The sequence below is a fragment of the Phaethon lepturus genome, unplaced genomic scaffold (assembly GCF_000687285.1).
Source record: "Phaethon lepturus isolate BGI_N335 unplaced genomic scaffold, ASM68728v1 scaffold14076, whole genome shotgun sequence".
NCBI classification, from domain to species: domain Eukaryota; kingdom Metazoa; phylum Chordata; class Aves; order Phaethontiformes; family Phaethontidae; genus Phaethon; species Phaethon lepturus.
In genome coordinates, this window is record NW_010545685.1 from 12655 (window position 1) to 28953 (window position 16299).

General features: G+C 40.3%; 1 protein-coding gene across 1 annotated transcript in view; it reads right to left on the reverse strand.

The window, feature by feature from the left end:
* MAGI2 (membrane associated guanylate kinase, WW and PDZ domain containing 2) overlaps nucleotides 1-16299 on the reverse strand; it is a gene marked incomplete at its 3' end in the record, with an annotated part of 78954 nt that overhangs the window by 12647 nt on the left and 50008 nt on the right. The window contains 5 exon segments of the mRNA XM_010289038.1: nucleotides 3464-3712; nucleotides 5723-5809; nucleotides 6832-6994; nucleotides 6997-7026; nucleotides 12819-12910. Of these exon segments, the coding sequence (XP_010287340.1) occupies nucleotides 3464-3712; nucleotides 5723-5809; nucleotides 6832-6994; nucleotides 6997-7026; nucleotides 12819-12910 (621 nt within the window).

Here is a 16299-nt window from a genome sequence, read left to right on the forward strand (position 1 = left end):
AATTTATTTAAATGACAGTTGCAACAGTGCTGCCTATCACAAAATGTGAAAAAATAGTCTATTCCCTAACTATGGTTGTAGTCTGCCCTCACTCTGTGCCTGTACCAAGGGTAAGAAAAACCCTGCTCTTAGTGTTTTGAAAATTTCTGCAAGACAAAGACAGGTCTGTAAATCAACAGTGATGATGACCCCCTTGCAAAGCATGTCGAGAGAAAAATTGACCAAGACCTTAAGCCTTGGAGCATGAATGTCATCCTCAATTCTGGGAGCTCCCGAGCCTTTCGCAGCTCTTTTCCAGGTCAGGGCGAGCATGAAGGACTCCTAATAGTCTATGTTGAGAGCAGCGCAGCGCACACCCCATCAGGGAGGTTGGGAAAGGCATCTGAGACTCAGCTGGAGCACTACTCCTCTGGCTTCATGGGGTGGTCCTACAGCTTCACACCCAGAGCTGGTTTTAACTCCCCTGGCAAACACCCAGAGGGTGAGCTTTTGCGTAACCCCTTGAGCTTTGGGTCAACTGCAAAGCAGCAAACCCATGAACCTGCAGCTCTGAGACCAGTAGCACCTCTGTTTGAATGACTACCTCAATTTTAACAGTGCCTGAAGCACAAGCGCCTAGTGACCCAAGGTTCACGCTCCTGCACTGAGCAAGAGCTGTTGTAACTTGTTGGATTGTAAAACATAGTTTATAAGTGTGATTTCAAGAATAAGGAAAATTATTTCAGTGCACGATTAGTTGTCTTCTTGAGTAAAAGCGAAGATGATACTTACACTTCCAAGTCCTCAAGTCTTTTGCTTTTACAAGAAAGTAGAGAGGGGAATAGAGTTATCAAAATAAACATTCTTAAATCAAAGGAACTCTTTTTCACTTTGCCCTGAGGATGCTCCCAGTGAGACAACTTCTTAAGCTATGCTATTCCTAGTATGTTCTGGCACCACAAGATAGTCCCTTTTCTGACCTATTTTGCCCATTTTGATTCTTTCAGAGTTGCCTTGCAATTACAATATTAACATTTAACTGTGTTTAGGATATGTCTGCACAGCGTCATTCTATGCCACGTGGGGATGCATGAGCTGGCAACAAGTGCACTGGCTCTGAAACCAGAAACACTGGAAATGTAGTACAACATTTCACCGAATTAACATACTACTGCTATGAGAAGTGAGTGACTACCAAGGTGCTTGACATGACGCCATGCAGATCCATATTTTGATACTGATGTAAGTTGTATTTTGGACATTTACACCGCCTACGTCCAGTTGATACTTTTGTACTGTTAATATGTTTTATAGCCCTGATTGTGCATTTTAATCAAAGAATTTCAGGTTATTTCAAGCTGGAATGGACCTCAGGAGGTCTCAGTGACTGCTGATGAAGTTCTGTTCTGTCTTCTACCAAAGGGTCCAAAACTTGGATGCTGTATTCTAGATGGGTCCTAATGAATGCTGAGTAAAAGGCGATAATAATTTCCCCTCAGGCTACTGGCTATGCTCTTGTTAATATAGCCCAAGTTACTTTGCCTAAATAAATAATAAGTAAAGAAAATCAACCTCCCTTAAACTACAAATAACCAATGATTTTTAGCCTGTTTTTATTACTAATGACAGAGTATGTAGTTTTCAGTTTATTTTTTCTTCAGAATTCACATAGAAAGGGTTATTTCTTCTCTGTTCTGTTGCTGTCTACAGCAAATGTCATTTTTTAGTTCATTGCTGTTCTTCTAAACTTAGGATTTGGGTGCCCTTTGGGATCACTGAAATTCAATGCAGTTATTATTTGAATAAATTTGCTTGTCACTTACACAGCAGACTGTCATTTTCATTTACTATTGGAGGTGTCCAACTGAGATTCAACAGTGGCTACCTATGTAGTTGCTTGGGGAGAAAGAAAAGTACCTCAGGAACATGTTGGTGGGTAGGAGGCAAAACAAGATCTTGAACCTGGGTCTGTTGTCCTTACAGAATACTCCAGCCACAGAACTTTTTGTTGCTTGGGCATTTTCTCTTTCACCTCCTCTCCTCTTTACCTCTTCATCTACCCCAGCCACCAACCCTATCTGTGAAATAATTTTCTTGAAAAATTCATGACTGACTTAACTGATTAATATGTATGTACCCCAATGTCCTCTATGGATTATTGTTTTTCCTGTCTGATCTTCTGCAAAATACTTTCAATTGGCTGTTATATTCAACAAAGTGAAAACTCAGAGTCCCAAGAGGCTAATTATCCATGGTTTTGTTACAATATTAATTCTGGCAATTATGGAATTTTAAAGTTCAGCTAAGGTAACATGAAGAGCAATTCTCAATAACTGCATGGTCATGAAATACTGCAAAGAAGTTCGCTGAGATCATTTGCTACTGTGAAATATGGCTTTTTCTATACTCTCTTAGTTGCTTTTCTGTTTTGAATTTAGAAGAGTGAAAAAGTTGAAATTGTTATTTTATTTCCTCAGGAAGCAGTTTTGGGCAAAAGAACATTTCCTTCAAAACATATTTTGGATGCAGAGAACAAACTGCGTTACGCTGCAACTTGCAAAACAACAAATGCTCTCACATGCCTCGGTTTTTCAGGAGTGGTCAGCATTCACAATTTCAGATGGATTTGGTGGGAGGTGCGGACGTCTCCCTACATAAAGCTTTTTATGCTTCCTCCTTCCAAGGGGCTCAGCTCAGAGTTAGTTAAATGCCATTTGAAACATCCAAGGGCACCCCTGTGCCAGAAGCTGCCCCTTCCAAGGGCTCTGAGTCTTCTGTTGGTCCTAGGTCACAATCTGCCCAACTTCTCCCTAGAGGTACCTAGGACATCTCAAATGCCACTAGGTGCAGTAAAGTTGAGCCCCAGCAAACATTAGTTTCCTGGACAGAAAGCGAACTGTAATCATTAAAGGCAGATCCTGACACTATATTCACCATCTCCCTATACTATGTCATAACTTTTATACTATGTATAGTCTAGCTAATTAAAAAATCAACCTCCCCGGACATCTGTCTAACCCATTTTCCCATTTTCCAGTTGCTTCTGCAGTGCCCTAACTGGACAGCTGCTGTCATACGGTTTGCTGTGATCTCCGCTTTTATTTCAAGTTCCTGAACTTCATCTTGATTTAAAAAAAAAAAAATTCAATTGCTTGTGGAGGAATAATTTATTCATATAACTGGTGGTTGCTTGCAGGATATCTCTTTGGGATATAAGAACAGAGAAAATCTACTTTGTGGGTGAATCCTGTTGTACTCTGAGAGCCAAATGAGTGTCTTAAGCACAGAACCTCAGAGGCCAGAATAACCTTTGGTTTTGTCCAAGACACAACTGGCCAATGATGCCCTTGGAAGCAATCTTGAGAGTCTCTTCAGCTTTCATCTGTGCAGTGACTAATTAGCAGGTGTCAGGTTTTAATTAATTTATTTTTTTAATTAGAATTGAACTTGGAAAAATATAAGCTGAAAAACGTGATTTACTTACTTATTGTGGACCCAGATTCAGGCCTGTTCAGGGAACTGATGATAACAAAGCCAAAGCCTTCATTCTCCTTGCGGTGGATCACGACGTCACTGGTTTGCAGGCTGTGAGAAGTGAAGCCCTCGGGGGGTGTAGCATTGCTACTAGAGACAGCGTGATTACTGTTAGCGTAAGTGGTGTAGTCACTTCTTGGAGAACTGTGGTGCGTAGACACCGAGCCTGGGCTTCTGCCATTCTCTGGGCACGGTTCTCCTACAACGCAATTCACACCAGTATTACAGTCTGACTTGCTCAGTGGCTTTGTGACTTACACTACATTTGCTAATGCAACATGAATACAGTTGGCTGCCTACAGCCCAGACTACAGCAAGTATTAAACTAGGAGCTGTAATAGATGCAGAGAGACAGGAATCTACACAATTATGCAAAACATTCAAGGGCAATCAGATGAAGCAAGCATGAACACTCGCTGCTTAGCTATCTAAAAGAGAGGAAAGGAAAGTAGGAAACAGTGGCTATCTGGATTGCAAAAGTGTTAGCAAGCACAATTGCCTTGTCTGCTGGTTGATCTGTCATTAAGAGGAAAATGTGACAGTCTAATCCAATATAAAATTATTTGTGTTTGGATTAAAAGAATTTAAGCAGGCGGCTAACATAGAGTAATTAGGATTAACTGCATAATGTTCTTCTTACAAGTTGATTAGCGTGCTTAAAAGACGTTCATGGAACAGAGCAGTTATACAATGAAAAATAATCACAAACAGTTTTTCTGTGGGTGTCATGACAGAAGCAGTGCTCATTTAAAGGCTTTGAAAATGCTCAGGTATGGCGAGTTGGAAAGGGCAGAAGTGAAAATGGAGTCCATCCACACTTCAGTATTGCTTTATAGTAACAAGAACAGGGAACAAGTTAAATCTTGTGGGATTACACACTTTTTTAATACAAGCATTTTGGCAATTGAAAACAGTGCAGTTACACATCCAGATGGGAAAAAAAGATTTATATGCCTCGCAGATCTAAGTTGTTTACACAACTCAGTATTTATTGACAGTTTTAATACAAAACTTTCAGGTGAATATAGGTAATATGTTTTCTGTTTGGGGCGACGAGAGTGGCAGTCGTTCTACTGAACATGTGAAGAGTTTACGCATGCACACATACATCCTGCAAATTAGACCTTCAGTGTATACATATTAATAAAATAAACATCATCCAAGACAAGCTGTTGTTTTCTCAGTCAGGTGTGTCCTTTAGCAGTCCTTCTGCAACTATGAAATAAAGTGATTAGAGAGAATAAAGAGGAAGAAAAACAAACAATTATTACACTCCTGCATTAGAATTGAAAGTCTTCAGGAGTTATTGAACCAAATCTGGAACTAAATGCCATAGTCAGTGACAAGAGAGATCTCATTTTCTGGCTGTCATGTTTCAGAAAACTGAATACCGTTTATGTCAGAATGGCTGCAACAGAAAGGGAATTATCTCACCCTGCAGAATGACCAAGAGCTGGCTTGACCATAAATGAATGCAACTGAATGCCATTAAGTATAGGAAAAGAAAGATAAAGGAGGAAAAGTTCAAACAGCTATTCGATTGCCAGTTGTACCATAGACATTAATCAGAAAAATTGCATTTTGTTTCTGTCTGTGAAAAAGATGGCGTTTTAATCCGTGTTGTTCCAAATACCACATTTTCCTAGTCAAATAGTTTTCCAGAGCTTGTGAATGGTGATTTTCTGTTCCAGATCGGGGTAAGCATCTGTACAAAATGGCGATTCCGGGTGAGGGCTAAGATACTACATCAGCTATCAGGCGGGTAAGAAAAGCCCCAGATGCCTCAGTTGTATACATTCACGCCAGCGAGACATTCACATAAAATCAGTGGGCCTGACGCGTTAGTATTGCATTTCTCAGTCATGCCCAACATCAGTCATTTTAAATTTTTTCCACAAAGCTTGTGTTGTAACACACCAAATTAAAATCCCGTTCAGCTCCAGAAACGCTTAAACATTAATGAGTTACACATTATACTCCCCGGTGCGGCACTCGCAAGGCCCAAGAATAACTCCAGGTGTTTTACCAGCTTGCTTCATTTTCTGTGCCAGGAGACCAGAGCGTCTAATAGGCCCTTTTATTTAATATTTAACAAGCAGCAGCGAAGGCTGGCATCCTCTCTGTGCTAACCCTCTTGCTAATTTTGCCTGCAGTCTGTACAGCCGGCTGACCCGGGAAAGGTGCTAATCGCAAGCGCTGGGCGGGTTACCTTGGTTATCGGCCATTTTCCGAGCGCCGGGGGAGCTGCGAGGGGGTGTCGCGCCGGGCGGAGGGGGCCCTTTCTGGCCGGAGGACTCTGGAGTCGGTAACAGAAGAAAGTCAGTCCCACAGGAGCGCGGCAGGCAGGCAGCTGCGGTGCCGCAGTGGGAGGGGGACTGTGGAGACGAAGGTGAGTGGGAGGGCGGCTTTTTGGCAGGGGAGCGAAGGGGAACGGCGCAGGCAGCGACAGCGGATCTGGGGCACGGCGAGGCGGAAGACAGGACAGGCTGGGAATGTGGTTTTGCTCATTTCTGGTGCCTCAGCGTGGTGTACTCACCACGAGTGTTTTAAAAGTTCTTAAATAAACTTCTTTCCTCAGTAAGCAAAGGTGGCAATGGAACGGCAGCAAATTCTCCCATTAAAGCTTTAATAGGTGCTGCCACACATTTTTCCAGGTTCCGGTGTTTTTTAATAGTTGAGACCGAGCTAGTCTAAAGGTTTGATTTACTCCAGATTCTTCATATTGTTTTAGGTTTATTTTCTGAAAGTTTCTGTTTGAAGGGAGGATCCGGCCCTGCTCCTGGGGACGGATGTTCCATGTGTTCCGTGGCACATCGCTTGTGCCATGCAGGAGGTTTTCAGCCAGCTTGTGTTGCCGTCGGGGGGCAAAACTCCAAGTGACAGCAGTGAGACCAGAAATGGGCTTTTAAGACAAACAAGAGTGAAATGAGTTCCTGCCCTAAACAGTTAACAGTCTTCGAGCCTTTCTCTGATCAGGTATTGACATGGTCAGCTTTAACAGCTTTGACTTAGGTGAATGTTTGTCCCAAAAGGGGACGGGAGGAGACAGCACAGACCAAGACAGCATGGAACAAATCCAGAGCACTCATGATCACCACACTGGGGTTGCCAATATTGTTTCCACTTTTGAAGGAAACAACACTCAGCTGTAGCGTTTTTGTCACAGAAATGAGGGACACATATTCACAATTACTCTTTCTTTAAATGATACAAACATTCACTTTGATTTTAATTTTCTCTATTTTTTTAGAACGGCAGTGTTTGTGCTGCCAGCATTGAGAGCTCTTTTTCCTTTCACCTTTCCCAGCCTTCACTCACCGGTGGGCAGGACCTTTCTCCTCACAGTAAGATTCACTTGCCCGTTTCGGGCAGCGTTATGCATCAGATCAATCACATATCGGTGGGTTTTGCCGGCCACTGGAATCCCATCTACATACACCAGCTCATCACCAGGATGGAGGCGACCATCTCGGTCTGCTGAACACCCATTGCAATTACTGCTCCGATGAGAATCTAGGCAGCAAAGAAACAAAATCCCGTCATGTATACTTTAAGTGCACACACAGGTGCAGCCTCCCATATAATGCATTGACTTTCCCTTACTGTTGAAATTAAGTTAGTGATTCAGTGCAGGTGAAGAGACGTGTGTATGTCTGAAAGCTGTGCTCCTCCTCTGTGTGTGTGAGTGAAGATGCTTCCTTGTCTTTGGTAAGAAGGTAAGATGTTTCCTACTTGTGTAGGCGTGATACACCTGAGAATCTTGATCTAAGTATGATCTACCTGGTATCTTCAAATCAAGACAATTTGTCTATAAGGAGCATTGAGTTTATAGAGAGTACATTATGCAGAAGATCTAAAAAGATTATCTCCGTATAAGGGTCCTTTTGACTTAAAATTAGCTAGTCTGCACATTTCTTATTTAAGATTCCTTACTGGTGTGTGACATCAGCAACTGGAGTAATACACTTGAGGTCAGTAGTGGAAGTGACCTCACTACACGGAATTTGCTTTGGGACTCTCCAAGGAAAAAGAAGCGCTGTATCAAATGTGGTTACCCATAGTGAATAATTGCTCAGGTAGTGGTTGATTAGCAAAATGGAAAAAGAAGAAAAATGTCAGCTTACTCTGGGCAGATGTTGTTTTCCCAAATCGACATTTAAATGTAATTTGTATGGGACATATAAACTAGTAAAAAATCTGTTCAAAACCTTTAAATGACTTTCTCCACTTTCTATGCACATAATTTCACATAATTTATTAGAAGAAGACATATATATTCTCCCTGTGGAATAACTGGTAGAACAGTTGAGAGTGATTCAAACAAAACCTGCTTTCTTTGAAAGAATATTAAAGCATTCACAGAGCATGTTCCAAATTTTCCTTTCTCTTGTTCAGTGTGAGAGTGAGTACATAATGATGGATATGACATGCCGTGTGACAATCCGCTTTAAATAATAAAAGATAAAAACTATCAAGTATTGCATTTCATGATGAACTGCAAAGGATAAATGTGGTAGTCACACAGGTGATCTTGTGGTTTTTCACGGTCTTAGCTGCAGAGTTGCAAGTATCCCCGCAGTGTGTTTAAATGAAACCCCATGTGGAGCTTGGAGAATTTTTCCCCAGTTTCTAGCCTCCCTTTGGATCACTTTTGCTTTCAAAAATTAGCAAAGAGAGAACACGATGTGGCGTTTTCCTGCTTCCTGGTGTTCCTGGAAACCTGTTAAGCAGTGCCAGACTGAGTTGCCTGAGACACTCTTTCAGGTTCTTCATTCTGTTCTTCAAATAGTGAAAGAATATACCTCAAAGCTTTGGACAATACTTTGTGCAAAATCCAACTATGAAATATGTATTTATGTTCCTTTACTGAACAGGAAAAAAGAGATCCAAAGCTACATTTAGCCAGATCTCCACAAAGTATCCTCAAAACCTTTACATTTGGGCATCTCATATAAGTAAGAATTTTTTCCTAGTTATTTTGGGAAGAGACGGGTGGTAACCCTTTGCAGCTTGGAAGACTGTAGGGGCTGTCTTCCTCCTTTTGTTTTATTGAGCATTTGCCGTTTCTTTATAATTGGCCACCAAAGTATTGAACAATTTGTGCATCTTTAACCTTTGGAGAAACAAAATGCAGCTCACAGCATTGTAGGTCATCAGTATCTACTGCAAAGTGTAAAAACGCCTTCTAGTTTTGACTAATTAAACAATTATTTCTGATATTTCCGATGTCCACAGTGGAATGTGATTATGTTACTCATCTCAGTGGTGCAACTAACTCCTAACATATGCAGGAGAGTCCTACTTTAAACACTTCAGGTAGGAGCATTTATCAAGATGATGGCCACCATATCTGTTATTTGGTATATTTAACAGCAAGAATAGGTTAATTTTCCTTCTTTTTAATTTTCTGTGTCTGAACTTATCTCTTATCCAGTATCTGCTCTCATTTCATGGCTAAGTAGTTTCCCTAATAGTCATAAACTCTACAAGCAAAACACAAATTGGAAAAATATTTATCAATATTATATTACCTCTGTAATGCAGTTTCATACTGCATTATATACAGCATGAGATTGCTTTGAAAGTGTGAGGAAAGCGATGATGACATAGGCAATTAAAGGGTGTGTTGTAGAGGAAAGGGAAAGTTTTACCTATCGCTTGAGGTTAAACATGAGAAGTACTGGGATTAGGAAGGTTGTGACACAGCATAATCTGAAATTGAAGCCTGGGTCTATTAACTCACACGTTAAGTCTGTTTTTATACTGAGTAACTTTGTGATTCTTGGTAATTACGTGACTTTGTGTTGCAGTTTCTCTGAATATAACACAGTAGATTCATGGGCACATAATAAAATTTAAGTAATACACATAAATGCTGTGATTCATCTCACCTAATTTTAAGTGTCTGTGATGTCTAAATCCAAACTAATCATCTGAACACTGTCTAATCACTGCTAAAGATAGGAACTCCTAAGGCATGGTTTGCATTATCCTGACGCTTTGCTCTATGGACATCTGTTATGTCTTAGAAATGTCTGTTTCTTGGCTCTGATTATAAAAAGAATATAGACATACATCTTGCAGGCATTTTTGAGAAGAATCCTAGTCAATCTGTATTGAAAAGGTGAAACTCTTAGTGTAAGTATGTATATGTTCCGCCAAATTTGGGTTTGAGCTCACAAATTTATCCAAAATACTTCTCTGCTTTCGGACAGCAATTTGCAACTTCAGTAAAGTTCTAATTTATGTATATTTGCAAACTTTCAGTGATATAATTCACTATAATAGATTATCTCTAACTCCTCAAGTTACTGGGAGATGTGATGAATACCTGTGGTGGTATGATCTCATGAGAACTGACAGGTGATTGGACCTGGCATAACCCACAGTCTTGATGTTTGAAATTTCTTAATAAATTTAAGTCTTTCCTTTGGAAAGCATCTTTATACTTACAAGTCCATCAGGACTTTCTCCTTCTAAGGTGCTGGCGTAGCTGCTGTAACTAGAAGGAAACTAAGCTATAGTCCCTCTATCGTGTCAGTATTATCCTTCTAAAAAAACTTTATGTGAATTCTGCTTCTTCAAAAAACGTGTTGCCTCATGCTGAAGAATCCATATTCCTTTTTAGAAATGAAACCACAAAGACAAAAGGCAATGAAAGCTTCCTTTTGTTCTGTGTTACCTGACTGCACAGCAGGAGAGCTGAAACAAACATTTCAAAGCGTCTCGGTTCTTGATTCATAGGGAATGCAGGGGTTTGCAGGAGAGGCAGAAGCTGCCTCCCCTTTTCCGGAGGTGAAAGGAATGGGAGGCTGCGGGTGGGCTGCCCATGGGGGAGCGGGGAAGCAGTGGAGGAGAGAAAACAGGGTTAAGAAGTCTTGTATTTTGAATATAAAATAGATGGGAACTAAAAAAAAAGTGGAGTACATTGGTCTTTATTAGTGATGAATTTGAGCAGTGAAAAACAGTAGGTGGACAACAAAGAGGGAGTGAGAACTGAGAAGCTCAGCACTGCAGCACCTAGCTCTAGGGAGGTGCCTGTTTGCCTTGTAGGATCCTCAGCCTCAAGCTGAATGATCTTATTCATTCCTGAGGACTTTGAGACATGGTTTGTGCAGAGACATAAACCCTATTAGACTGATAAGTTTGGGGGAAAAATGCTTTTTTATTTGCAAACCCTGAAATAGAGATAGCAACTCTGAGGTTAAGTGCAGGCTGAGAGAAATTGTTCAGCGGGACAGTGAAGCGCCTTAGAAGATGGTTCACAGAAGGCAACATTTTTGGTCCTGCTCTCCAATAATAGCAAGGTGCTTATCTCCGCACTTGGTATCCAGCTATGACTCTTTGACTTTGGACAGTAAGCCAGGTGAGCCCTTTGCTAAAAAGAAACTAGAAAGAACTGCCTCCTCTGTAACAGTTCAGTGCATAATGCACATAGCTCGGGGGCAAAGGACTCGTTTCCAAATTCCCACTCTACTGGATTGCGGAGCAGGGACGTAAATTCAGATCTCCCACAACTCTGGCATGTATTCTTAACCATCAGAATATTAGATATTCTAAACCAGTTTTCTCGCAGTCTTTTAGGTTGAAATAATTCAATTTTATATAAATAATAACATTTTACATGAGGCGTTTGAGCTGCACTTCTCCCCATGAGAATGTCATAAACCTCCAAACTGCAGAGCCAGTCAGACATTCAGTCTGTGACTACCTGATTATCCATTTGTAATGAAAAAACCACTAAAGAGGAGACCAAGAGAGACTTCCCCAGAATACTGAGCAGCCTTGTAGCCAAGGACACTTTCTTGGGAGGTGGGAAATGCTACAAGATACTCCAGACCGAAGGAGGTAGAGGGAGATTTCCAAATCTTCCATTAGGGACAATTCTTTGCAGGAGAAAATGATAAAATGGGACATTTCCTCTAGCTCCTAACAGATTTCCTTTTTGCTTTCACCCAGTAGGCAAGCTTTGAGAACCCATACTGGCTGGGCCATCCAGAAAAGACAGGAAAAATGCTTAGGTGGAGAACATGAAGATGGTGGCTTGGTGGCCTCATTTTATGTGTGCTGGGACATGGGACGTGGGAGAAAGTTAGATGCCAGAGGGGCTTCAGCCACACTGCAAGTATAGATGAAGAAACAGTGTTGTTTTGAAGTTCATCTGTACAGCTACAGCTTATTTAGTGTTGAAAATCTTTTCCAAAACACTTATTCTAAAACCGGGTCTCTGCATTTCAATCAGCACTTGAAGTACCTTTTTTAGAATACAGTGCATTTGTTTCTTTTTAAGGAGGCATCAGTAAACTATTAATATTTATCAGTACTTAGACAGATGTTGACAATTTTAAAATAAGGGAGCTTCTTTCATTTCTCAGAGCCAGGTGTTGTTTAATGTTAATGCTTGAATGACAAATATATTATTCTGTATGAACTTGAATATGGAATATGTAAATCTATCAACTAGTTTTACATTATCTCAGAAATGTGGTTGCACAGGACTCAGAGTATGTGTAAGGTTGTGATAATAAAGTGTTATCATTACCGACTTGGGTTAGTCCTCATTGACAAACCATAGTTACATCATCAAAGTTATTCTGAAGGAGTACTAATTCTGCCTGCTCTCTCAAAATTGTAGTACTTATATATCTCTCTCTCACTAATTTACCAAAATATGTACACATTTATTTTAAAAATTGTGTATGTATTTTATTTTATATTTTATTTCACCTGCAATGAACCTATGTTGGCTTTGTTACCTGTTATTTGGTTACAGGGATGCCTCCCTCCCAACAGTATAAAACTACCATTTTTATGCCTGATGCATCACATAATGCTGTCATCTAACCTGGAACGTGGACTACCTTTCCCTGGTGGGGCCTTCTGTGTTTCTGGAAATAAACTGAATTGTCAACTGTATCTTTTAACCTTAGGCATATATACATAGTCTGCCTATATTGAACGTATTTTTGTATAGTCTTACATAATCTGATTTTTAAAATCTTCTGCTTAAACTTGTTTTTGGAAAGTCAGGATTAAAAGATGTCAGGTCACACTCTGCAGTAAAGGGCTGAGTGATGCACTGTTTCTAACTTAATTTCTTCTGATTCTAACTTAATTTACTGTGACATCTTTCAGATGTGGACAGCCTGAGAGTCCTGTCTTTTTCTATGGATGAATAAAAAAAGCCACTTTACCTACAGCCTTAACATGGTGTTCATTTTGGGTTCAGCTATGTAGTAATATTTTTCTGATCTTTACACATATTTTAGAGTTACAAAAAAGAAAGTCAGAAAGAAATAACTCACAGGCTGTCCAGGTTCATCTCCTCCCAGGATTCTGAAGCCAAACCCAGACTCCATTCTCCGAAGGTGAACATCCAGTTCCTTGTAATCGGGACCTGGTTTAAAGGGAAATCCCACTGAGCAAAGAATTTTGGCTTTATCTTGAGAATTTGCACCATCTTCCCTCCCACCTCGTGTTCATTGCACATGACTAATGGCATCCTGGTTAGAGCTGGTGGAAACAAATGGGACACAATGTATTGTACACAGACAAGGAGGAGACTTGAAAATGTAGGTATCTTGGAGAATGATTATGTTCAGTAGAATACACTAAACCAAGCTAGAACACGTTCACAGGAGAATCCTACTGGAAAAGACTGTTCTAAATATAAAGGTGCCTTCTTCCTACAACTGACTGCATAATATACGGCTGTTCATCCGCCTCTGGCATTTGTGTTTTCCTTGCAGTTCATTAAAACCTAAAGAGAATAAACTGAAATGGGAGATAAAGGTACAAAATTATCAATCCAACTTAGAAAAGATGAGTAATCATTACAGGACATTTTAGCTCCGCATACACATATAAACCAATATGTCTTTTTACATAATGTTGCTTTTAAGTACTCCACTTGCAGGTAATACCCTCAATAAAGAGTTTTGATGAAAGCTATCATTATAAGCCTCCAATTCTTAGGGTTTAAATTGAAAGTTAACATCATTAAATTGAACTCTTTAATGCTACTCAATTAAAGTCTCAATAGCTTTATGAATCATTAAAATTGTGCTTCCATACACCTGCATAACTTGCCTGTAAACATATATTCTGCCCTGGAATATCTCAGTTCAGCAATGTGGTGTTTTTAAAAGTCAGTTTCTTATAGAAGTGTCTTTAGCCTCATTCGAAAGAGACCATTGTTTTGGGTCTTGATGCTCTCAAAATACAAAAGAGAAATTTTGAATGAAATTTCAAATTGTATGAAGTGAAACAGTAAAAAGTTAGAGGACTAAGTAACTGTCTGTTTTGACTATCGCTTTGTCTGATGTTCAGAAATGCTTTAGGCTCATCACTCAAAGCAGGACAATGATTAACAAGAAGGGTCTTCTGCACAGATTGCACTCTGGCCTATAAACGGTGACAACTTTTGGCCAATGTCAGCTTGTTGCCAACCCCAAAGACAAAAAGGTTTATTTCAGCAAGCTGTTCATAATGTCTCCAGTTTTGCCTTCTTTCCTCAGGAGGGAAGGGGCTACAGATGGCTGAAACACAGTGTTTCAGTGACTCTGATTTACAGGTACCCCCCAGAGCCATCAGTGGACAACTCACAAACTGCGGAGTTGGGCAGATCGCACCTTTAGTCTGGGATTAAAGCTGATTCAGTTTTAGTCAGACCTTGCAAAGACGGACACAGAGCTACATGCAGTGGCTCTATACTATGACTGTGCAATAAAAATCCTGTCTAGACAGCAGCACAGTGATGCTCTTGTGCTTTAATGCTTGTTGGGGTCCCCCCCCTTCTCTGGGACTAGAAAGTACGTTGTTTCAGCAATGTGTATTGGTATGAGTGAGACTAAATCACAAATATTTCAGTTGGAAAAAGAAAAGTATTACCTTTCCCTAACAACTTGTTTCTCATATATTTAGAAGACAAACCCAACAGGTTCTAACAGCTTATTGTACTGACTTTTTTCAATCTGATAAGTGTCTCAGCAGTGAATAAAAGAGCAAATTAACTTTGTGCATGTACAGGATGTTAACTTAATACAAAGGTTGTTTCAAAGTTGTGAGAGGCAAAGGAATTTTAAGATGAAAGCGACACTATCTTTACCTGATTTGCTGTGCCTAAGTGTAACAAGGATGGGGCTCAGCACTGGGGAGAGGGCTTTGCAGATGGACACAGTGGGGTCACTATTTATAGCCCAGGTCTAACACTCAAAGGCACCGTTCCCAGCAGTCCGTCACTAACCAAGCACTCCCTTTATCTGCACATACATGAATGAATGCGCACAGTTGGGAACACAGTAAGAAAGTATAAGAATATCGGGATGTGAAGAATACATACTCTGTCACGCTGAGATGGAAACTTCCCTCAAACAGGTACACTGACAAAGCTGATCTAAACTAATGTTGGCACCACTATTTTTTTTAAAAGTGGCTGTTTTTCTACCCATTTAGAATGGAGTAAGTAAGCCCAGTTGACCATGAAAAGGTTTAGGCTAAAAATACTGTATATGGGCATACTTTTCTGTGAGCTGTAACACAGTCTGCAGGCGTTTGGACAAACTGACTATGTCGTCACACTTGCTCAGAAGAGCCTTCCACCCCAAAGAGCTGGAGGGTTACGCAGCCCATTCTCTGTCAAGTCTTACCAGGTCGCTGAGAAATGGTTTTAAAAAATAATGTTCTTTTCTGTCCCACCAAGCAAACAAAACATGGAACTAGAAAGAATCCCTGGGTCATCTATTGCAAGCCTCTGCCAGCAAACAGCACACAGACCTTACCGCTAAAGAGAGAGGCAAAGACGACAGCGGTACCTGAGCTTGTTTGTGGCCTTTGTTGCTAGGTCACGTGCCTCAATTAGAATTTTCACTGATGGATTGCAGCCCACGATTTTACTTATTTTTTCACAGTAATATCATACTATCTCCAGTGACTAATACACGAGTACTAGTGGTTTCCTCCGCTGCCGTTGCTGGTTGTTTCAGCTTTCACGCTTGGTACGATACGACTCCGTTGGCTGCACTGACCAGCTCTCCATCGGTCTGCAGGCAACTACACCAGGGATGACTGAAGTTTCGTGTCTGAATGTGGACCCGATTTCCACCCTTAGTTTTTGTGCTTAGGTCATTAATGAAAATGACACAGAAGACTTATTGCAAGGCTCCCCACTATTGCCCTTTCAGTCCAGAAGCTGTTCTCTTAGTAGAAGAGTTTATCTGCTTTCTAGCCATTCCTTTTTACGTTCTGTGCTAAGCACTGCCTTCTCCAGGCTCACATGGAAGTGCTTTAACTATAACTGGCTTTTTGTAAAATGTCTAGTTGAAGTCTAGGTTGGTTAAACATGCATCGCTTGTTTAGTGCAAAAGATCAGTTACCAGGTTACTCTGATACAACCAATTTTTGGTAAGCTGCTTTTGCCTTAGGTCTCATTTTATCTCCATATCAGCAGTTAGTCTTTAATCAAAAATATGTTCTAAAGTCTTGCTGATAATGAAAACCTTTTTTTCCTGTTTCTTAAGGACAGGTAAGTTGTTCACTACTATGTGTTTTTACTAGAGGAGCTCATGTTTGGTAAATTTACTAAAAGTCCCTACTATTATGTGGCAGCAGTTTCAATATTCCTAAATGTTTATTGATCAAGTATTCTCACCCACATAAGTGATTACATTTCACCTGATATTTCTTCAGTGCTTTCTTCTCTATGATTCTGGTACTTTTTTTTCCTCACAAAGGATTGTTAGATAAACTAAATTTTGCCTTTTCTTGCTGGAGCAGATTTTCAGTTGA